The sequence below is a fragment of the Aegilops tauschii genome, chromosome 3, assembly GCF_002575655.3.
Source record: "Aegilops tauschii subsp. strangulata cultivar AL8/78 chromosome 3, Aet v6.0, whole genome shotgun sequence".
Lineage (NCBI taxonomy): Eukaryota > Viridiplantae > Streptophyta > Magnoliopsida > Poales > Poaceae > Aegilops > Aegilops tauschii.
The window spans coordinates 428185608-428207693 of NC_053037.3; the positions used below are offsets into that span (position 1 = coordinate 428185608).

Consider the following 22086-nt stretch of genomic DNA (forward strand, 5'->3'; position numbering starts at 1 on the left):
AGATTAGGATTTTCCTATGGCAATGGATCCGCGGGAGGGTACCTTCAGGGGTGGAGGTGCTCAAATGCAATGGCCCAGGGAATGGCAAGTGCCCTCTTTGCGATGCCGAGGAAGGTTCGAATCACATCTTCTTCAAGTGTGTGACGGTTCGTTTCCTTTGGAGTTGTTTCCGGGAAGTGGTAGGTGGCGAGTGGTGCCACTCGAACCTCCCGGAACTCTTTGAAGAGATTCAAGCCTGCTCTACCGGCACGCGCCACATTAGGTGGCTTGGCGTTGGAGAGCTTGTGTGGACTTTGTGGACGTCCGCAACAAGCTTGTTATTGAAGACTCTCCTCTGTGTCGCTCTTCTGACGCCATCTACAAACTATGTGGTTTTCTACAGCTGTGGAAGCCGCTTAGCCGAGGAAAGGAGCACGCCGCCATCGACCATGATTGCAGATCTTCGCTCGTTGGCTCGTCGCTTGGCACCGCCTCCCCCCTCCCCCCCCCCCCCCCCCCCCCAACCAGATTGGGCCAAATCCTATTTGGCCTGGCGCTGTGGCCTGTGTTGGCCTTTTTTTCTTTTCTCTTTAGGGCTTGTTGACATGTGCCCTCAGCATTAACCTTGCACTTTTTCGCCCGCTGTTTTTCTGTTTTCTTTTGTACTCTGTTCGTAACTTGTGGTATCGGTGGTGGTGCTTTATTTATAAAGTGGGGCGTAAAGCCTTTTTCGGTAAATACTAAATCAACTTTCTCCTCTCCCATTTTATAGATGCATCTCATGGACTTGAATGGAGAAAGCGCTATCAAATTATCTATGGAGTTTGTGACGGTTTATATTATCTTCGCCAAAAGCACATCGTTCACCTAGATCTTAAACCTGCAAATATTTTTGCTAGATGATAATATGATGCCGAAAGTTGGTGATTTTGGTCTCTTGAGATGCTTCAATGAAAATCAGAGCCGAATTTTACTTCAAAATTGTTCGGAACTATGTAAGCTTGCTATCGATCTTGGAAACTCTCTTTTGTTATGTATGAATGCATATTGGTCCCTTTTTCTTATGAATTTGGCTACATAAATATTCGTGTAGGGGATATATGGTACCTGAATTCTATGGCGGACAGATCACATACAAGTTTGATATTTATAGTCTTGGTATGATAATCATTGACAAGGTAAGACAAGGTCGTTCCTGTATAAAGTCTTGATTTCAAAATTACTATAGTATCATATTTCCATTTATGCTGCTGGAAAGATGTTTTTTCTTCGTTGCAACATTTTATAGATGTGTCATGTCCCTCCCAGGTATCCACTGATATTATAGTGGAGCACTGGAAATGGAAGCATTGTCATTTGTTCATCTTTTTTAGTTTGGCACTTTGTTTTTCTCAAAGGATATGGGTGTTGGGATATTAAGCCAGTCTAGTTGGCTACTATAGAACAATACAATTGTATCTGCCGCCGAATCGAAGATAGAAATTAAGGAATTACAATCAGCCAGAGAAAGTATACAAAGTTCAGTTTTTGACTTTTTGTACGTCATGCCATCATCATCATGGTCTTGAACTCGTCGAAGGTGAGCAACCCGTCGCCGTTGAGGTCAAACCGGCGGATCATGGCCTGGCACTCGACGACGTCCAGGTGCAGCCCCAGCCTGCTCATCATCAGCTTGAGGCTGAGCGGGGTGATGCAGCCCCTCCCTTCCATCTCGTACATCCCGAACGCCTCCCGGCACCTGTCCCCCTGTTCCTCCTTGCCGGCGTCCGTCTCCCGCACCAGCCTCAGGAACTCCTCCTCGTCCAGCAGGCCGTCGCCGTCGGCGTCCGCGGAGGCCATCAGGGCCTGCACCTCCTCGGCCGACATGTCGCCGCCCAGGGCCGCCTTCATGCAGAGCCGCAGCTCGGCCGTGGAGATCTTGCCGTCGCCGTCCTGGTCGAACGCCGAGAACACGCGCCTGAACTCATCTGATGCGGCCATGGTGAGTCGCCTGCAAAGATTGATTTGTCTTTCGGTGCTTGATGCTGAGTTCGTCGCTGGTTTGCTGCTGATTGAGATCGAGCTGTTGCGTGTTGGTATTTATAGCTGAGAATGTTGGCATGGGCAAGCAAATGGGAACGGTGTTTGATCAAGTTCAGCAACTAGCCAATTAGTAGCACGTAGTACCGCATTTCTACGGTGACACCAAGAGCGAGTTAAATTTTGGACCAGGGTAAATAAAATGAGTGTGTTCTTTGACGGAATATATAGCACAACTTGGAGGCGAGAACCATGGGTTTTTCAGAACCGCCGTGCCATTTAGAATTGAACTTCAGATTTGTACCAGTGAACTTCTTTTGACTGTACTACGGCACACGTACGCGGTACGCCTACATATACCGTGCGTGCACACGGACTTCTCATCGCACCATCTCAGCTACTGTCGCTCACACAAGCATCGAGCCGTCCACGCATCAGTCCAACACCAGTTAACTGACCATGGTTTCCTCCGGCGAGCGGATGGCCCGTGCCTTCTCATCCTTCGACCGCGACAGCGACGGCAAGATCTCGGCGGCCGAGCTGCGGCTCTGCGTGGAGGCGACGCTCGGCGACGGCATATCGGCCGAGGATGCCGCGGCGCTCGTGGCATCGGTGGACGCGGACGGCGACGGGCTGCTCAGCGAGGAGGAGTTCCTGAAGCTGGTGGCCGAGGAGGAGGGGGGAGAAGAGGACCAGAGACGCAGGGGTTTGAGGGATGCGTTCGGGGTGTACGAGGTGGAGGGGAGAGGGTGCATCACGCCGGCGAGCCTGAGGCGGGCGCTGAGCCGGCTGGGCGCCAGCCGGGACGTCGGCGACTGCCGCGCTATGATCCAGAGGTTCGACCTCAACGGAGACGGGGTGCTCACCTTCGACGAGTTCGTCCACAGCTGGATGCTATCGAGGATAGCGTCCAGGTCTGGACGCTATTAGTAACTGCGTCCAGTCAAGTGATTCGCCTAACCATCAGATTCGACTAAACCGGGTCTTTCCTAAGGTTTAAAACCCTAGTACGCATCAGTCTGCGCTCCTGGAGCTCACCGTATGGTAAGCAATCTCTGGCAGCCGGCAACGCCGATCATCACAGGAGCGGCAAGGTCTCATCAGCCGCTCGCCATTAGGATCCTCCAATTGATTTTGTGCTTGATTCATGTTAACTGTTGTACTGTCCTATTGAATCTCCTTTGTTTTAATCTCTATGCAATTGATTCAATGATTTACAAGCAGACACTCTATAAATGATTGGATTGGTATTCCTGAATTACAATCCTTAATTGGATGGTTTGTGAGAAGCCAAATTTTCAGTCGTGAGTCTATGGTAGATAAATTTAAAATTGTGATATTCACTTGTTGCACGTTCATGTTTGTAGGTGCATATAAGAATATGTTAATCGTTCTGGTTTACGTGGATGGTGAAGTGCAACATGGGTCCATGGGTGTGGAGTATACTATTCCTCCCAAGTTAACATTTCCAGCATCCGAGAATACCACTTTTGAAGATATCAAGAGTGAGACATGTCGAGGACTTGCACATGTTAATGTCAGTGCTCAAACGAACCTGAATATCCAAGCTCGGTTTGATATTGGAGCTCCTGGACCACATTATTTTCAGTTAATTCCAATATATGAGGAAAGAGGGTGGAACATGATTTTTGAGAAGACCAAGTCCCGGACAACATGGCAAGTGATAGAGTTATATGTTAACATCACGCCAAATCAAGACATGTTGAGCCAAGTCAGCGGTGGAAGCAACATACCAATAATTGAAAGTCACTCACAAAGGTATGGAAGTGCAGTGCACTCGTCATTGCATCAAACATCTGTCAGTGGTTTTCCAAATTCTAGTTCATGTGGTCTTGATTTCGACATGGCACATGCTCCATCTTCTACTCATGGTACTGTGACAAATGATTTTTCAACAAGTACTGTCAATGACCCATATGATCAGGAGGATACAGAGACAGAGGAGGATTTTATGGGACATGATGATGATGAGCATGATTCTGATGCCGCACCTAGCCAGAGTTCAGACGAAGATCCAGAACCAAGAGTTATGCATCATGTTAATGCATTTCCATTCATGCGTACATGTGGACAGAATGGCGTGAGAGCCTTTGGTGACATATCTATACTAACGGAGACGACAGTAGATGAACGTTTTTTTGGATGCAAGAAGCACTTTCAAAGCCCATTGTCAGAGCAGCAAATTTTTGATTCAAAAGAGCACCTCAAAATTGCGATTGGTGAATTTCACATAAACATGAACCTGGAAGTGAAGTACAGCACAAGCAGTCAATCTAAACTTGTAGCAGAGTGTATTGATGACAGTTGCATGTGGAGGTTGTATGCAATACCAACAAAATTTGGTTCATGTTGGCAAATAAGGAAATGTCCTTATTCTCACACTTGTCGTGCACCGGCTAATAGAACTGACCATTCTCAGTTATCGGCCTCTATAATTGCAGATGTGATTCGTGAAGCACTCAAGGATGACCTAGAGTTGAGTATAAAAATGTGCGGGCATTGGTCAAACAACGTTACAGAAATGTGAGACCATCATACAATAAGTTGTGGCGTGGAAGGGAGAAGGCCATAGCACAACTTTTTGGTAGCTGGGAAGGATCATACAATCTTCTCATCCCCTTCCTCGAGGCCATTAGAGTAAAAAATCCAGGTACAAAGTATGTTCTTCTATCAAAACCCATGACATTAGAAGGGCATAGAGAATTTCGATGTGTTGCTTGGGCATTTGGACCTTGCATTGCAGCAGTTCCTCACCTTCGACCTGTAATAAGTGTGGATGCATCATTTCTATCAGGAAGATACAAGGGCCGGTTGATAATGGCTTGCGGATATGATGCTAATAATAAGTTAATACCTCTTGCATTTGCCATTGTTGAGAAAGAGGACGCTACGAACTGGGGCTGGTTCATGAGATGGTTGCGGAGGGAGGTAATTGGTGTTGGAAAGTTCATGTGTGTGATTTCAGATCGCCACAAAGCAATCAAATGGGTGTTTAAGCAGCCACACCTTGGGTGGAATGAAAGTGCTGGCGAGTGTGTGCATCGCTTTTGCTCTCAACATGTCGCAGAGAACCTATACAAAGCTTTTCATGATGATGACATTTTGAAAATTTTCAAGTGGGCAGTCAAGAAAAAGAAACCTCGTAGGTTTGAGGAGGGCATGTCATCTATTGAACATACTTGTCCCGATGCAATAACATATCTTGGAAAGGTCGGTAAGTATTTGCAGGAAGACAAAAATGAGCAAGAGAAGCCTGAGAAAGTATTTCAATGCAAGGATGGGGGTTATCGGTGGGGGATCATGACAAGCAATGGGTCGGAGTCCTTAAACAATGTGTTTAGGCTTTCCCGAAGGCTTCCGGTGGCAGCAATTGTGGAGGAGACATTTTCAAAGTGCTTAGAGTGGTTTGTAGAAAGAAGGCGAAGTGCTCTTAACTTGGTTGACGGAGGCAACCAATGGTCCGAACGGGTGGACAAACTATTGGTTAAAAGGGGCGACAAGGCAGGACATATGCATGTTATTTCATATGGTGATGAAGTTGGAATATTTGAGGTCAAGATTGATAATGAGAGGGTTGCATTACACAATGGAGATCATGTTCTTTTTATTCATAAAGACTTTAAGTACAAGGTCACTCTGCAACCAAATACTGCTCCATCTTGTGACTGCCTAAAGCCAAACCTGACCGGTGTGCCATGTGCTCATTTGCTTGCTGTTTGCAAGTACAGGAATCTAAATGAAAATCAAATAGTTCATTCATATTATTCTTCTGAAGTACTTGCAAACACTTGGGCTGGACAATTTCATCCTTACGGGAACCAAAATGAGTGGCCAACATATAATGGCCCGATTATTGTTCCTGATGAGAACTTAATAAATCGTGGGCGGCGTCAACACAAAAGGATTCCAATGTACATGGATGAGATGCAGGGAAGGAGAATGGGACACCAAGCCCGACGTTCGACAACAGACAATAACCAAACAGGTATATAAACTAGTTTTGTAGTGGTGGTTTAGATGCAAACTTGTTTTCACCTGATTTTAATTTTGTGTATTTACTATTCTGTAGGTACATCGTGTAGCCAAGGACAGACCACTTGTCGAGGACAGACCGGACAGAGGTCGAGTCAAGGGAAGAGCACATCATCCAAAGGAAAGAGGCCGAGTCAAGGGAAGAGCACATCATCCAATGGAAAGAGGACATGTCAGGGGACGAGCATATCATCCAGAGAGAAGAGGTCGAGTAATAAGAAAAGCACATCATGCAACCAATGATGGACGTGCTTACTGATTTGCCTTTATGGTTGCACATTTGCCTTAAGATGTAATAAACAAAATTATACTCCGAATACGAGTTTGAGATTATTTTCTGGATGTGAGACACGAACCAACAAAAATAAGTTTGAGTGAATTTTCTCCTTTCACCATAGCAATCCGGAATTTTCACATGAATGCGTGGCACAACAAAGCCAAAAAGGTTTTACAGTTTCCTGTGCCATGTCTCCAGCTGCCACTATTTTACATGCCCTCTGTAGTTTACGACCAAAAGATGTTCATTTAACAGGAACTAGAGCAACAACCTAAAACTGAAGGAATTAGCATAGTCCTAAATTGATGCCTACTAGTTCTAACCAGCTCATTAGAGTTGGTCTGTTGCGTAACTTCACCTACATCTTGTGTTGTAGATTCTCCATCGCTCACTGCTCACCAGCCTTCAAGTATGTTGTAAAACCTTTGCCGGAGTATATCCATTCATTAAACACATCAGAGTTGCTCTCTTTTGGGGGGCTTGGTGGGTGAGCAATATAAGAAACATCATCGTCAGATAGAATATCTTCAATCTTCAGTGGTAACCTAGCCTCAGTGAGCATGCTTTGCAGCCTAGGCTCCAAGTTCAGATCTAACAAATTTTCTACACAGGACCTCAATACAGATTTCCCTATCTTCTTGCATCCCCTAGTAGTAGCACATTTGATCCCCCATGCGGCATTCTTTAACTCACGTAACCCCTGCAAGTGACAAAACAAATATTGCATTACACATTTATTACTATATAATGCAAATAATACAATGAAAGTGTTGCACACACGTACAATTCGAGCTAGTGGCGGACCACTAGGCATGTAGCCAGTCCATTCAATGCTATCTCGAGGATATGGAATAGGTTTATCTAGGCCGCCCAAGCACTGAGAATCGAAGAATACTGTGTACATACCATTTTGTTGGAACCAATGTCTGTAATCAGGTAAACTAGCTACATCAAAGGGAATTTCCTCTGGCAACACACTTGCTTGAATGCGATCATATTCTTGAACATAATTGGTATGGAATTCCTCCCAGTTATGCGATTTTCCTGCAGAATGCTTAATTTTTCGCAGTCTCCGAACCTCTGCCTCACCACGTGGAACAAAAGGTGGAATGCACTGTCTTAATCCAAATTGCCGCATAACCCTATCTGGATAGTGAAACTCCACAATCCAAAAATGCATGAGTGGTACTCTAGAAAACCACCAATCAGAATCATCATGAACTTGGATGGGTATCTGCTCCAGAAGATCATCATATGGTTGCCAATGAACTGCACCTTCTCGAATCAAATCAATCTGATTCCGATAATATTCAGTACCTATATATATTTCATTGCAAGTTAAGAAAATTATTTGTGGAAATGATGTGTAATAAATTTAGTTATTAGAATACAATACCAGCATTATGAGGGACATCAAACGCATGTGCAGCACACCACTTTGCTCCAAAAACAGGATTATAATCCAAATGTACTTCTTCATCTACCTCTTCATCAGGTTCCTCTCCTTTCGGCTTCTCAAAAATAACTTTAGGACGACCAAGTGGCAAACGGGACCAAGACCATAATTGCAGCAGCAATAAAGGCCCTGAAATTTCCAGTCTCTCCTTCTCAGCACACATGCTCAATTGTCTGTACAACAGAGCCAGAGCAGCTGCTCCCCAATTATACTATGTTGGCTGTCCTAAATTTTGCATAAATTGGAGATACATAGCTGGCACTCCATCTCCAGATGTATCCGTAAAGACTATGGAGCCAAGGATTTCTAGAACAAGTGCTCGAGCATGCCAATTAATCTCCCTATCCATTGGATTATCCGGCAACACATGGAAGCGTTCTCGTAGTTTGCCCAAATTTAGAGAGTATTGTGAATCCCTAACAACAATATTATCATCACCTTTTCGCCTTTTCTTTTGTTTCATTTGTTGTTCATCCACGGGAATCCCAAGCAACCTCTCAACTAATTCCGACCATGGTGCATCAGCTATGCCAACAAGTGGTTTACCATGGATAGGCAGCCCCCACAAACAACTGATGTCTTGCAGTGTAATAGTCATTTCTCCTACAGGTAAGTGAAAAGTATTTGTCTCGGGCCGCCAACGTTCCACCAATGCTGATATCAAGTATTTGTCGACATTGATTTTCCTCATCTTTGCAATCTGATAAAAACCAAGGTTCTCTAAAGCTGGGCTACATAGAGGATCAAATGGGATGCCAACACGGTGACACCGTACGTTCAAGGAAATATTAGGCTGCATTAATACATACAGAAATCAGTTTAAGCCAAACACTAAGTGTAACATACCACATGCAAATTCAACAAAGACTCACATTTTCCCAAGCTTTGGATATTTTATGTTGACTATGAGGCATCCATAATAAATCACTAAAACACCCATTTGTATTCATTTCGGTCCTGTCACAAGGTAAAAGGAACAAGTAAGCCTTCCAGTGCATTGCATCAATCATTTGCATTTATTCTTCAGGATACTCCACTAGATAAACCTCAGTAAATCATATTCTCTCTCAGTATGAGCTATGCTTATGAAACCAATGAGAAATCATTAAAGCTGCTGCATCAACAATATCAATCATTTACTGTCAACTACATACTCAGCACGGTTCATTCCACATAAGGAGATGGAAGTGCTGAACACTAAGTAGGTAGACAACAACAATAAGCCACACATGACATACTGACAAATGCAGCTATGCAGCAACGATGAATTCAAAAGGATCATCCACACAGTGGAAACGTAGCAAATACAGTCATCCATCAGCATCTGATTTAGAATCATGGAAATGACGCAATCATAAGCACACTCACCATAGTAAACCAGATTTTGAAGGTTCTCTTTGCTAACTTTCTTACATACATTGCTTTTAATCTCGGCAAAATTATTGGACACCAAAAGAGCCAATAGTGCATTGTTATGTTCAGGAATAGACTTTTTTTCACTCAGTATCAATGTCAATCTATTAATCAGAAGAAGAGACAAATACCATGCAAGAAATAGAAGATATTTTCTAGCATCTACTGCAGTGTGCTATTCAATTGGAGAGGAAGAACATACAGCTTGAGGGGAAAACTACAGAGCCTACCGTCCTGTGCTCCGGCGGGTGATGATTGAGGCTGCGAGGAATGCTAGGACGAGGAACGGAACTGTTGTGCTGAACGCGGTTGAGAGAAGAGAGAAGGGCCGTCAACTCCGTCAAACTCGCCGTGGTGGCACAACCTAGTTTGACCTTGAGGAGGTGGACGAGGAGATGAGGCAGAGGTGGGAGGCTACCACGAGGTGTTCTAGGGGATGACAGGGAGGCGGCCTTGAGGAGGTGGGCGAGAGATGAGGTGGAGGGCGGAGGCGACCGTGGAGAGGTGGTCGAGGGGATGAGAGGTGGAGGGCGGCGGCGGCGGCGGCGGCGGCGGCCGTGGAGAGGTGGCCGAGGGGGCGATGGGGCGATGGGCCGAAGCTGCTGGATTCTGGATGGAGCCCAACCTAAACGTGGACGTGATTGATGCTAGCGTCCAGTCCAGGACGTCGCTTATACTAGCGTCCGTGCATGGACGCCCTATTGCCTAGCGTCCTTACTATTTCTAAAAAATGTAATTATCCTTTCCTCGTTTCATAATTCCGTAACTACTAATTACTATTAATAAAAAATTCGGAGTTCGTGACCATGATGGACTCGTAGGGGACTCCGTTGGCGCCAACCGTGTGCGTGCTTTGTTCGCCCGGACGTGACGTCTTGCGCCTATACATAGTACGAGAGAGTCGTGTATGTGTTGTGTGTATCGCGATTTCTTCAAAAATTGAATACAAGTACAAAATATGCAAGTACTACGCGTGGTACAAGAGTATTGTGCATCCGTATAAACTGTTGGAATGGGTGCCTACCCTCCATATCATGGTTAGGGCTGCTTTGATTTGGATGATTACAGAAGGATAAAAATAGAAAAACAAAGAATTGCAGTTGCATCTTCACTTAGGGCATGTCCAACGCCGTCCCTTAAAATGCCCGCGTACACATAGGGCATCTCCAACGCCGTCGCTCCAAACGCCTGCCTATGTCTGGGCCGAGCTGTTCGGACGTAGTTTGTCATCCAACCGGACCCATATTTATTAGCGGACACGACCGTTTCTCTGAATTCGCGCAAACTGGACACAAACTGGAGGAAGTTTATGGGCATTCGGACCTTTGCCGCATAGGACTCTGACACCCTCGGGCCACTCAAATCCCCTTCCGGGCCACTTTTCTTCCGCTCTGCCCCGGCTCCCCCCTTACTCTGCATCAACACCCTCCTCGTCCGTCGTTGCAATTGTACCTCTCCTTCCGCCGCCCAGGCATTACTAGACGTCTGCAACCCTCACCATCATGCTTGCCCGCCTTAGACTACACCGCCGTCCACCTAGGACACCTACGTAGTTAGGTACCCTCTGCCCCTGCCGACGCCGTCCATGGCAGACACCACGCCATTCAAATGTCATTGAGCTTTTTTTTTTACCTCTCTTTATTTCCTAGAGTAAGCACCATGACATGGTAATAAGCAATAAGGAAGCCAAAATATAAAAGTATTTCCAAGGTTGCAGGGCATGATTGATTAATTAATCTTTCCAAATCTAATCCTGGTGATGGAGGATGAGTTGATGTGTGATGCATGATTTCTCAAGCCCACCATTCTGCATGTGGACCATACAGAACCAGGCAATATTTTATTTTTGGCAAACCGGTGGATAAAAACCGGTGGTCAAACCAGCCCAACATGCATAATGAAAAGAAAAATGACATGCTTGCAGCAGGAATAGAACGCAGGTCTCCGTGAATATCGGCCTCTGGTTTGGCCCAATACCCGCCTCGCCCATACAACTTTGTAGTCCAGTCGAAGAAACTGAATTACCAACCCCTAAAAAAAACTGAATTGCCTCAAAAAAGAAACTAAAAAGTATTTGACCTCTTTTGTTTAGGGAATGTATTTGATCTGTTCTTACTAATTTATATGTGAACAAAACATATTCTTTAGAGCCTAAAAAACCAGCAAAGAACCGGTAGACTGCAGTCCGATCGATAAAAATCTAAACTGACAGGCTCACGGTCTGGTTTTTTTAACTACGGCAGTGACATTGACATGGTGGAATTCAAAGAAGCTCTAATGCGCATCCCTCTTATCCATGCTAGGTTATTTGTTGTTGAGCAATTTAAACATATCTGATCTAGACATGATCATATTTTTATGAATATTGAAAGCAGTTTCAAGAAATAAAAATAATTAATAATTTGATTGGTGTGCACGAGCTGACTAGCCTTTGTTTTCTGGAGTTGAAGAACAACTAGGGTTGTGGGTCTAATAGTAGCAGGGATGTCCTCATCAGAGGAAAAGAACCTGCAACAAAATTACATGAAAATATATTCCACAAGTAACCTCCATAACCGAAGAAAAAAAGTATCATCAACTCCCTCTGTTCCAAGTGTCGCTGTTTTGGGATAACTTTGCACTAAATCAGCGACACTTAATATGGAACAAAGGTAGTACATAGCTTTTCAAGATTAATCGATATCATAACACAAAACTGCCAATATGTACGTGTACCCCTAAAAACTAAACAAAAAACAGATTGGATGATATTTGCTCAGTGAAAAAAAACTTAATACAAACTTCTGCTGAACTGAAACCAGAATAAAAAAATACCTTCATTACACTCATGAATCACCATTTCTACCTCAATGGCGTCGTCCTCTCTACACCAAAGCGTAGGATCATCGAGGCATACATCAGTCGCGTCGCCTCGCCCCCTCGCGTCGCCTCCCCCTGGGCGACGCCAGGGGCCCCGAAACCCTAGCGCCGCCAGCACCCTCTAGCGCCTCCTCCTGCCGTCGCTGCCGCCGACGTGGGCCGCGGTGGCGGCGGGCCCGGTGCCGAAGGCACCTGGGCGGGTGGACGCGGCGGATCTCATCTAAGGCGGCATGGGCGGTTCCTCTCGTGCGATCTGAAGGCGGCGGCTGGGGCGGCGACCCCAGGCCGTGCGGCGGTGGCCGAAGCACCATAGCCGGCGGAGCGGCGGCCCTCAATGGACGGCGGCGGTGGCAGCGCCCCATCCGGCGGGGTGGGCTGTTCTGGTCGGGATGGTGACGGCGGAGACTGTGGATCCAACGCCCCGATTGGATCCGTCACGGGGAGGCCTTCCGCCAACCGGCGGCGTGTGGAGGGGCCGGTGAGGAGACGCCGGATCTCTGCCGGAGTACCGACAGCGACGTACGTCTTCGTGGCGAGGTTCTGCTCGGTTCCAGCCAGCCGCGGGGTTGGGAAGACGTGGCTTCCGGTGAAAATCGCGCCTGGCTGCGGTCTTGGCGGACGATGGCGGCGTCTCGGACGTCGTTCCCTTCTTGAGGCATCGTCGTTGCAGGCACGTCAACCTGATCGGGAAGTTCCGGGGGAAACCCTAGATCTGGGTCTACCGGATCGGACGATGACGGTGCCTTCGGTGTCGTTCTCCCTCCTGGGGGCATCGTTTTGGAGCAAGTGCTGGTTGGAGGGGACAAGAGGAGGAGCGGTGTTTCATCTTGCCCATTGATGACGGCGGATCTCGGCGGCGTGGCGCAGTGAAGACTCGGCGCCCGATGAGCGGAGATGGACTCGCGCAGGAGGGTGACGCTGTCTGGCGTCGGCGGCAGCTAGACCGGGCAAGGTAGATGCAGCAGTACAACTCTGAAGATGGATTGGTGGCAGGTGGCTGCGGCAGCCTCATACTCGGCAGGCGTCCTGGTTGAGGAGCACGCCGGACTAGTGGGTGCCCATACCCGGCAGGCGTCCTGGTTGGGACCTCAAGTCTTAGATGTTAGGTTTGGCTGCAAGGTCTATTTTGTAATAGGCCTAGACTTTCAGCGCCCCTTCATCAACTGGATAGGAGTAGCGACAGATGTTGCTTAGACGATGGCTTTAGTCTTACTGTTGTATGACTTTGTAAGATCTTGTGTCAATAATTAATAAAAGGGTCTGTCTAGAACTCAGTCGACTGAGACTTAACCAAGTCTCAGTCGAGTGACGTCAGCATAGTTCTTTTGCTGCAAACGGCACGGCTAGATGCTACAACCGATGATGAAAAATGTTGCAACGGTTTTACCAGCAATGAAAATTGGTGCTGCAGCTGGTGTGATTAAAATGCTACAACCGTCAATGCCAGATGTTACAACCGGTGAGACGATATGCTACAATCGATGAGGGACAACATGCTACAACCAACAAGACGAATGCTGCAACCGGTAGAAAAAAAGTTGCAAGCGTTGAAAAAAAATGTTGCATGGTCGACTGAGACTTGGTTAAATCTCAGTCGACTGATTTTTAGCAAGCCCGTTAATAAAATGGTTGTATGCATCGTCCAGATGCAGAGGCCGGGGGTCATCCTCTTTTTCTAAAAAAAACAAAGCGTCCCATCGTTGCTACATAAGAGAAATCAGCCAAATTTTGTCTGGCTTCCACTGGGTGACCAGCTAGCAGGAGTTCAAAGTCAACAGCCGTTCCAGTTTGTGTTCATTGACAGCCTGTTGTAGTGACGAGAAGGATCAGAAAGCAGCAGCTGAACCACACAAAGAAACCCACGGTACTGGAAACCCTACCACTGGTTGCCTACAAGAATACAACAACGAAAAATATAGCTTGACTATTTGGTTACCAGCAATGACAAAATGCTCAGTTGAAGGAAACATTTAACAACTAAATGATGTGGGATATGCTTGGATTCTCTGAAACTTATTTATGTGCCGACCTATGAGTCCTTGGCGGCTTTAATTATTTTATTGCTGACCTGGGCAACATGTCTCATTTTCATTCAAACTCATCTTCAATATTACTAGATGCATCCTTATAGACTAGGAAGAAGCAAGCACGAAGGAAGGAACTAAGAAAAGTATGCAGAAGACTCGGACAACAAGTGGTGCCTAAGTAACTACAAGTAGCCCAACTCCGCTATAATGAACAGCCAAACAAAGTAGATGCAAGTGCACCACTGCAAACCACATCGCAGATCCACAAAATACAGAATTGCAGACATGCCTAGCAAGAAGATTATTTTCTTCAAACTAGTCATAAGCCTTAGCCTTGCTGCTCGCAGTACTGGCAATGAGGACGATCAATTTGTATACTCAGGCTTCACCGGCAGCAACCTCGCCCTCGATGGCAATGCCAGGATCACGCCGAGCGGTCTCCTCGAGCTGACCAATGGTACAGCTCGGGTTAAAGGCCATGCATTCCATCCAAACCCCATGCGCTTCCACAAATCTCCCAATGGCACGGTGCACTCTTTCTCTGTATCGTTTGTGTTTGCCATCCTCTCCGCCGACCCTGACTTGAGTGGTCATGGCCTTGCCTTCTTCATTGCACCAACCAGGAATTTCTCAGCTGCATTCCCAACCCAGTACTTGGGCCTCTTCAGTGACCAGAATAATGGTGACCCAAACAACCACATTTTTGCGGTTGAGCTTGACACTATCCAAAATTATGACTTAGAAGACATCAACAGCAACCACATCGGCATCAACATCAACAATCTTCACTCTGTGCAATCTCATGATGCTGGCTATTACAGTAATCAGAGTGGCATCTTTGAGAGGTTGGCACTCAATAGCCACAAGGCGATGCAAGTGTGGGTGAACTATGATAGAGAGGCCATACAGATCAACGTGACCATGGCCCCCATCAATCTGGCAAAACCTGAGAGGCCACTGCTTTCAACCACTTTTAATCTCTCGACAGTAATCACTAGTCCAGCATATATTGGCTTCTCATCCTCTACAGGCACAGTCAGCGCGCAGCACTATGTGCTTGGTTGGAGCTTTGGCATGGACAGCCTCGCTCCACCCATCGACATTTCCAAACTCTCTGAGCTGCCTCGTCTTGGTCAGAAGGCTCAGTCCATGAGATTACATATACTTTTACCAATAGGAATTGTGGTGTTCCTCTTTGCAGTAACTGCTACCATCTTTCTGCTCATACGGAAGAATCTAAGGTATGCTGAGCTATGTGAAGATTGGGAGGTTGAGTATGGGCCGCACCGGTTCTCGTACAAGGATTTGTTTGATGCCACAGAAGGATTTAAAGACAAGAACCTACTAGGTGGTGGAGGGTTCGGAAAGGTATACAAAGGGGTGTTGCGTATATCAAGATTCAATATCGCTGTGAAGAAGGTGTCGCACGACTCAAAACAAGGAATGAAGGAATTCATTGCAGAGATTGTTAGCATAGGCCGCCTTCAACACCGCAATCTTGTCCAATTACTGGGATATTGCCGGCGAAAAGGTGAGCTTCTTTTAGTATATGATTATATGCCAAATGGAAGCCTAGACAAATACTTATATGGCAAAGATGGAAAGCCTACTTTGGATTGGTCTCAGCGGTTTCAAATCATCAAATGTGTATCAAATGGATTACTCTACCTTCACGAGGAGTGTGAGAAAATTATCATACATCGAGACATCAAGGCAAGCAATGTGCTCATCGATACCGAGATCAGTGGACGAATAGGTGACTTTGGTCTTGCAAGGTTGTATGACCATGGTAGCGACCCAGAAGCCACACGTGTTGTTGGCACCATAGGATACCTAGCTCCAGAGCTTGCACGCACTGGCAAGGCAACCCCATTTACGGATGTATTTTCCTTCGGTGTGTTCATTCTTGAGGTCACCTGTGGGCAAAAGCCCATCATGGAAGATACGGAGGAAGGCCATCTCATGCTAGTTGACTGGGTGCTTGAACATTGGCATAAAGGTTCACTCAATGATGCAGTGGACATCAAGCTTCAAGGCGAATATGATGTTGGTGAAGCATGCTTAGCACTAAAGCTAGGATTATTGTGCTCTCACCCATTTACAAACATAAGGCCAACTATGAGGCAAATCATGCAGTACCTCAACAAGGAAATGCCACTACCGGAGTTGATGCCAACACATTTAAGCTTCTGCATGCTGGCTTTGATGCAGAGCGAAGGTTTCAACCCTTGCATCATATCACATTCTTCATCAGCAACGAGCTTTGGCACAATGTCAAGCCTTTCAGGAGGAAGATAAGTAGATGGCACACATATGCATCAATACTGCAGGGTGTGCTTGCTCATATGTTTGGCATGCACACATAACCGGATTTGTGACTGCAAGTTCTACAGTTCTTAAGTTTCACACCAGTTATTTTTATGTGGAGATTGTGTATATAAATTTGATATTTGTTCAAGGCCTTGTAATAAATGGCACAGTGGGTACATGGAGACAGGCTAAATCAAACAGGCACACAAACACGAAAGGAAGTGCTAGTCTATTAAGTTTCACAACAAAATTACATGGAGACAGGCTAGTTTATTATAGTTCTTGTTGCAAAACAAGCTAGGGTGAAGATATTGTTAATAGTTCCATTACAAAAACAAGAAAGAGCTAGAGTGAAATTGTAATTTTTTTGTTCTAGATATCATGTTTCATTCCCACCCCCCTTGTAAGAGGCAAGGTGTAAACATGGCTTCCACTCAACAAGAGGCGCGGAACAAAGAGTAAGAATTTTAAGGTATATACTAAAAAAAATATCTTAAGACACATTGTCCAAAGAACTATCTTAAGGGAAAATGACCGTTGCTCTCACTTCCTGCGTGCCAACTGGTGACCGCGTTGGCGACCAAGGGTGGGCTCTCTGGAAAGAGGTACTCTACTGCAATAAAACTCAGGAAATTTTCTCTGGCAACTGGTTAGGGGAAGGCTTCCCAGTGCAGACCAGATCCTCAAGCACCACGGCCCTGGGGATGGGAAATGTACCTGATCTGGTGAAGATGAGTATGTGGATCACATCTTCTTTAGGTTTGTTAGGGATGCAATCAGGTGCAAGTGGTCACCTGTGGACTTTGCACGTTAGGCAAGGGGTTATCCGGGAAAGCTCGTCGGGTTACTTGGCTCGGTTTCGCCGCTCTGCTTGGCCACTCTGGAACATTACGAACAAGACCCTTATTGGGGGCATCTTTTTTAAACACCCAGCTGACACCTTCTACAAATTGATCATCTTTTTGCACCTATGGAGACCTTTGTGCAGGCAGCAGGATGCGTCGATGCTTGACCTCATCTCCAGTCTCTGGTCGCAGACAGCTTCGCTTCGAGTGGCTGCTGATGTGGCAAGCGTCGTCGACTCAGGTTAGCTAGTGGATCTTTGCGCCTGGACCCTCCCTTGGCTTTTATCTTCCTTTTTATTTCAGCCTGTCTCAGCTTAGCTGTTGAGCTACTGCCTCTGGCCTGCGCAGCCCTATCTGGCATGGTTAGTATGACTTCAGAGGAACTGGCTACAGTGATGAACTGAAACCAAAGTCTAGAGAGCGATGCATTTGTTGGAACTTTCTAAATGATGAAGAAATGTGGATACTGAAAATCAGCAAGGAGACTTCCATTGGCGAGAACTAGCCTTCAGAGATACATCGAATAATACCAGTTTTGTGCAGTTCACGCTAACTTTAATATCGCTATCTGGTTAGCAGTTGGCTAGTGTGTTGAACAATAAACTATATGATGGTGACATTACTTTTGACCAAATGAGATAATGAACATTTCATGGAAATTAGACCGTAAAGATCTTATTGAACTACAAAACATGATAAACACCCCCTTTGTCAAAATGCTCTTAAAGTAACAACCACGAGTCCACCACTAAAAGCTAGTATCATATTGGATTTCTCTAGCAGATAAAAAATTATCAATCCCTGTGATAATACTAAACCTTTCAAAGAAAGTTTTAGGAAATCGTCTGGTCCAACATGTGTTTGAAAAAATCTGAACTAGTAATTAATGCCATTGGCCAGTTGCTATTGATAGGGACTCTCCCACAGATGACTAAGACCAACTTCCAAGTCATGCTAGCTGGCTGAGTCAATTCCACTAAAAGCTAGTATCATATTGGATTACTTTAGCAGACAAAAAATTATAAATTCCTGTGATAATATTAAATCTTTCAAAGAAAGTTTTAGGAAATCATCTGGTCCAACATATGTTTGAAAAAATCCGAACTAGTAATTAATGCCATTGGCCAATTTCTATTGATAGGGACTATCCCACAGGCGACTAAGACCAACTTGCAAGTCATGCTAGCTGGCTGAGTCAATTCCACTGAAAGCTAGTATCATATTGGATTACTCTAGCAGACAAAAAATTATAAACCCTGTGGTAATATTAAGCCTTTCAAAGAAAGTTTTAGGAAATCATCTGGTTCAACATGTGTTTGAAAAAATCAGAACTAGTAATTAATGCCATTGGCCAACTGCTATTGATAGGGACTCTCCCACAGACGACTAAGGCCAACTTGCAATTCATGCTAACTGGCTGAGTCAATTCCACTGAAAGCTAGTATCATATTGGATTACTCTAGCAGACAAAAAATTATAAATCCCTGTGATAATATTAAACCTTTCAAAGAAAGTTTTAGGAAATCATCTGGTTTAACATGTCTGTCATGCTCGCTGGCTGAGTCAATTCCGCTAAAAATGAAGAACAGGCTCCTAGAAGTCCTAGAAGTAGAGGGCAACTGGAAACCATTGTTCACAGTTATACTTGCAAAATACTATGTTCTTGCATATTCTTGAGATGTCATGGGTCACACCCATGCTTGACAAGAAACATAAGTGTTTCATTCCATGCCAACTCTTCTTCCTGTTCATTTGCCTCAACCGAGCACCCTTCACCATTGCTAATGACCAGTTTGTCTACTCCGGCTTCGCCCAAGCTAACCTCAGCCTTGATGGAGCTGCCACAATCACACCAGATGGACTCCTTGAACTAACAAATGGCACCTTTAACCTCCAAGGCCATGCTCTATACCCAACTCCTCTACACTTCCGCACGTCGCCTAGTGGTTATGTACAGTCTTTTTCTATCAGCTTCGTCTTCAGCATCCTCTCCGCCTACCCTGACAAGAGTGCTGATGGCATGGCCTTCTTCGTCACCAGAAACAAGAATTTCTCCAGTGCGTTGCCAGCCCAGTACTTGGGGCTCCTCAATAACCAGAACAACGGTAAAGCAAGCAACCATATATTTGCGGTGGAGCTTGACACCAATCAAAATAGTGAGTTCCAGGACATCAATGGCAACCATGTTGGTATCAACATAAATAGTCTCCACTCTGTGCAATCCCATGATGCTGGCTTCTTTGATGACAAAACTGGTATGTTCAAGAACTTGAGCCTCATTAGCCGTGAGATGATGCAGGTGTGGGTAGAGTATGACGGAGGAGCTACAAAGGTCGATGTAACTTTGGCTCCCATCAAAATGGCCAAGCCTGCAAGACCATTACTGTCAACCATCTATGATCTCTCAACAGTTTTCACAGACACGGCATACATTGGCTTCTCGTCCGCAACTGGAGTCATCAAGTCAAGATACTACATACTTGGCTGGAGCTTCAGCATGGGAAAGACTGCTCCTGGGATTGACACAACCAAGCTGCCACAGTTACCTCATGTTGGCCCAAAGCCTCACTCAAAGGTCTTAAAGATTGTCCTGCCAATAGTCATTGCAGCATTCATCCTTATTGCTGGAATTATCATCATTTTATTTGCTCGAAGGAAATTGGCATATACCGAGCTACAAGAAGACTGGGAGATCGAGTTTGGGCCACATCGATTCCCGTATAAGGATTTGTTCATAGGCACACAAGGATTTAATAATAAGAACATACTCGGAGCAGGAGGATTCGGAAAGGTGTATAAAGGCATACTTCCTACATCTCAATTGGAGGTTGCGGTGAAGAAATTGTCACATGATTCAAAGCAGGGAACAAAGGAATTCATTACTGAGATTGTTAGCATGGGCCGCCTTCGTCACCGCAACCTCGTGCAGTTACTTGGCTATTGCAGGGGAAAAGGTGAACTCCTTTTGGTCTATGATTACATGCCAAATGGTAGTCTTGACAAGTACCTGCACTGTGAACAAGAAATGCCCTTACTAGATTGGGCAATGCGGTTTCATATCATCAAAGGAGTTGCATGTGGCCTGCTCTACCTCCATGAGAAGTGGGATAAAGCTATCATCCACAGAGATATCAAAGCAAGCAATGTGCTTCTCGATAGCGAATTAAATGGGCGACTAGGAGATTTTGGCCTTGCAAAATCGTATGATCATGGTACTGACCCACATACCACACGTGTGGTCGGTACCATGGGTTACCTTGCCCCAGAACTGTTACGCACAGGCAAGCTGTCTGCTCTTACGGATGTTTTTGCCTTTGGCATATTCCTTCTTGAGGTCACCTGCGGGCAAAGGCCTGTCAAGCAGGATGCAAATGGCGATCGAGTTATGTTGGTTGACTTGGTACTTGAGAATTGGCAGAAAGGAACAATGGTGGAGATAATAGACCAGAGGCTCCAAGGCAAGTGCAAAACAGATGAGGCATGCCTGGTCCTGAAGCTTGGTCTATTGTGCTCACAACCCTTTGCTAGCACAAGGCCTAGCATGCATCAAGTCATGCAATACCTCAACGGAGACATGCCATTACCAGAGTTCGCACCAACCGATATGAGCTTCAGCATGCAAGCCTTGATGGAAAACAGGGGATTCAACCCTTCTAGCGTGTCAAATCCACAGCTCATGACAAGCATTGCTACATTGTCAGGCCTCTCGGGAGGGAGATAAAAAAAATTCCTAGCCCTTAGCACTGTTATGGGTGTTTCATTGTATATTTTTCATGGGGCCTTTAGCTATATATGGGGAAATACATCCTACTACTAGGTTGTACTCCCTCCGTCCCATGATATAAGAGCATTTTGCAAGCTCGAGCATTTTGCAAGAGCTTGCAAAATGCTCTTATATTATGGGACGGAGGAAGTACCATTTATGATAAATACTACAGTACCTATAATGTGTCAAAACACATATATAACCATGTGTAATATTCCATTGTATAAGGAATTTTCATATATTGTTCTACGGTCTCATGGAAATACAAGTTGCAGCCCTAGTATTTTTTTTCTTCCCACCACACGTGATCCCTCAGATCGATCCTTTTTTAGTGGTGTCGCTAGTTTTTATTCAATCAAAAAAGATTTTGGGACACAAGCAATATCAGGAAGATTTAGAAGCCACACACGGGCGCGCTGGATCTAGTGACACGGCAGCTTTAGCTAGAGAATGGGCTTCATAATTTGTACCTGTAGTCTTGTGATCCACGCTAAAATCTTCATACTCTTCCATAGCACTGCGGTACTCGTCTTGTAGATGATTTACAGTTGCCAAACAGTTCGTTGCCACACCGATCTTGCTAACATATAGGTCGTCCGCAAGCTCCATTGCCTCTTAAATTTCTTGCTCGGTTAAATCCTGTAGAACCACTGCCCCGTCCAGATTGCCCGGAACTTCCTAACTGGATCGGACAATGAAGAATTCTACCTCATTCCCAGTCCAGATTGCCTGCCCGGAACTCCCCAGTTGGATCTGGCCCGATTGGATCGTCCATGCCCCGTCCACATTACAGCGCCTCCGGGTGGTGCTTCTGCCCCGTTGCCCTCACCCCTCAGCACCGGTCGCCACCACCTCCCCAGCACGGGCCAACGCCCTGCACCCGGACTCTGCTCCGCCCCGCCGTCCAACATCAGCCGCCGCCAGCAGCAAGCCTCCAGATCCTCGGTGGTCCCCCACCGGCGTGCTCCTGTCCACGCTGCAGGCCAGGTCGCCACCACCCTCCTGTATCCACGTGCCCGTGCTTACTAGCGCTGATGGCTCTGATTAAGATCTCGAGCTCGGTGCGCTGCTTCAGGAGGGCT

The 22086-nt window shown here is 45.8% G+C and overlaps 4 protein-coding genes and 1 pseudogene across 4 annotated transcripts; 3 read left to right on the forward strand and 2 right to left on the reverse strand.

The window, feature by feature from the left end:
- Positions 1 to 629: 629 nt before the first annotated feature.
- Positions 630 to 2184, reverse strand: LOC109770519 (putative calcium-binding protein CML23). Its single transcript, XM_040402808.2, has one exon. It carries the CDS (start codon positions 1957 to 1959, stop codon positions 1522 to 1524), a length of 438 nt encoding a protein of 145 aa, XP_040258742.1. The 5' UTR covers positions 1960 to 2184; the 3' UTR covers positions 630 to 1521.
- Positions 2185 to 2406: 222 nt separating this feature from the next.
- Positions 2407 to 3287, forward strand: LOC109770528 (probable calcium-binding protein CML31). The gene has a single exon (XM_020329237.3). It carries the CDS (start codon positions 2458 to 2460, stop codon positions 2926 to 2928), a length of 471 nt encoding a protein of 156 aa, XP_020184826.1. The 5' UTR covers positions 2407 to 2457; the 3' UTR covers positions 2929 to 3287.
- A 3429-nt stretch (positions 3288 to 6716) lies between these two features.
- On the reverse strand, positions 6717 to 8734 carry LOC109770498 (serine/threonine-protein phosphatase 7 long form homolog; annotated as a pseudogene).
- A 4562-nt stretch (positions 8735 to 13296) lies between these two features.
- LOC141042443 (L-type lectin-domain containing receptor kinase SIT2-like) lies at positions 13297 to 16569 on the forward strand. Its single transcript, XM_073510745.1, has one exon. It carries the CDS (start codon positions 14312 to 14314, stop codon positions 16379 to 16381), a length of 2070 nt encoding a protein of 689 aa, XP_073366846.1. The 5' UTR covers positions 13297 to 14311; the 3' UTR covers positions 16382 to 16569.
- A 2169-nt stretch (positions 16570 to 18738) lies between these two features.
- LOC109770509 (L-type lectin-domain containing receptor kinase SIT2-like) lies at positions 18739 to 21046 on the forward strand. The gene has a single exon (XM_040402637.3). The coding sequence runs from the start codon at positions 18896 to 18898 to the stop codon at positions 20957 to 20959; it is 2064 nt and encodes a 687-aa protein (XP_040258571.2). The 5' UTR covers positions 18739 to 18895; the 3' UTR covers positions 20960 to 21046.
- Positions 21047 to 22086: the final 1040 nt, after the last annotated feature.

Coding starts and splice junctions, on each gene's coding strand:
- LOC109770519 (XM_040402808.2), bottom strand. CDS start 1,959: ATGGCCGCATCAGATGAGTTCAGGCGCGTGTTCTCGGCGTTCGACCAG.
- LOC109770528 (XM_020329237.3), top strand. CDS start 2,458: ATGGTTTCCTCCGGCGAGCGGATGGCCCGTGCCTTCTCATCCTTCGAC.
- LOC141042443 (XM_073510745.1), top strand. CDS start 14,312: ATGCAAGTGCACCACTGCAAACCACATCGCAGATCCACAAAATACAGA.
- LOC109770509 (XM_040402637.3), top strand. CDS start 18,896: ATGTTCTTGCATATTCTTGAGATGTCATGGGTCACACCCATGCTTGAC.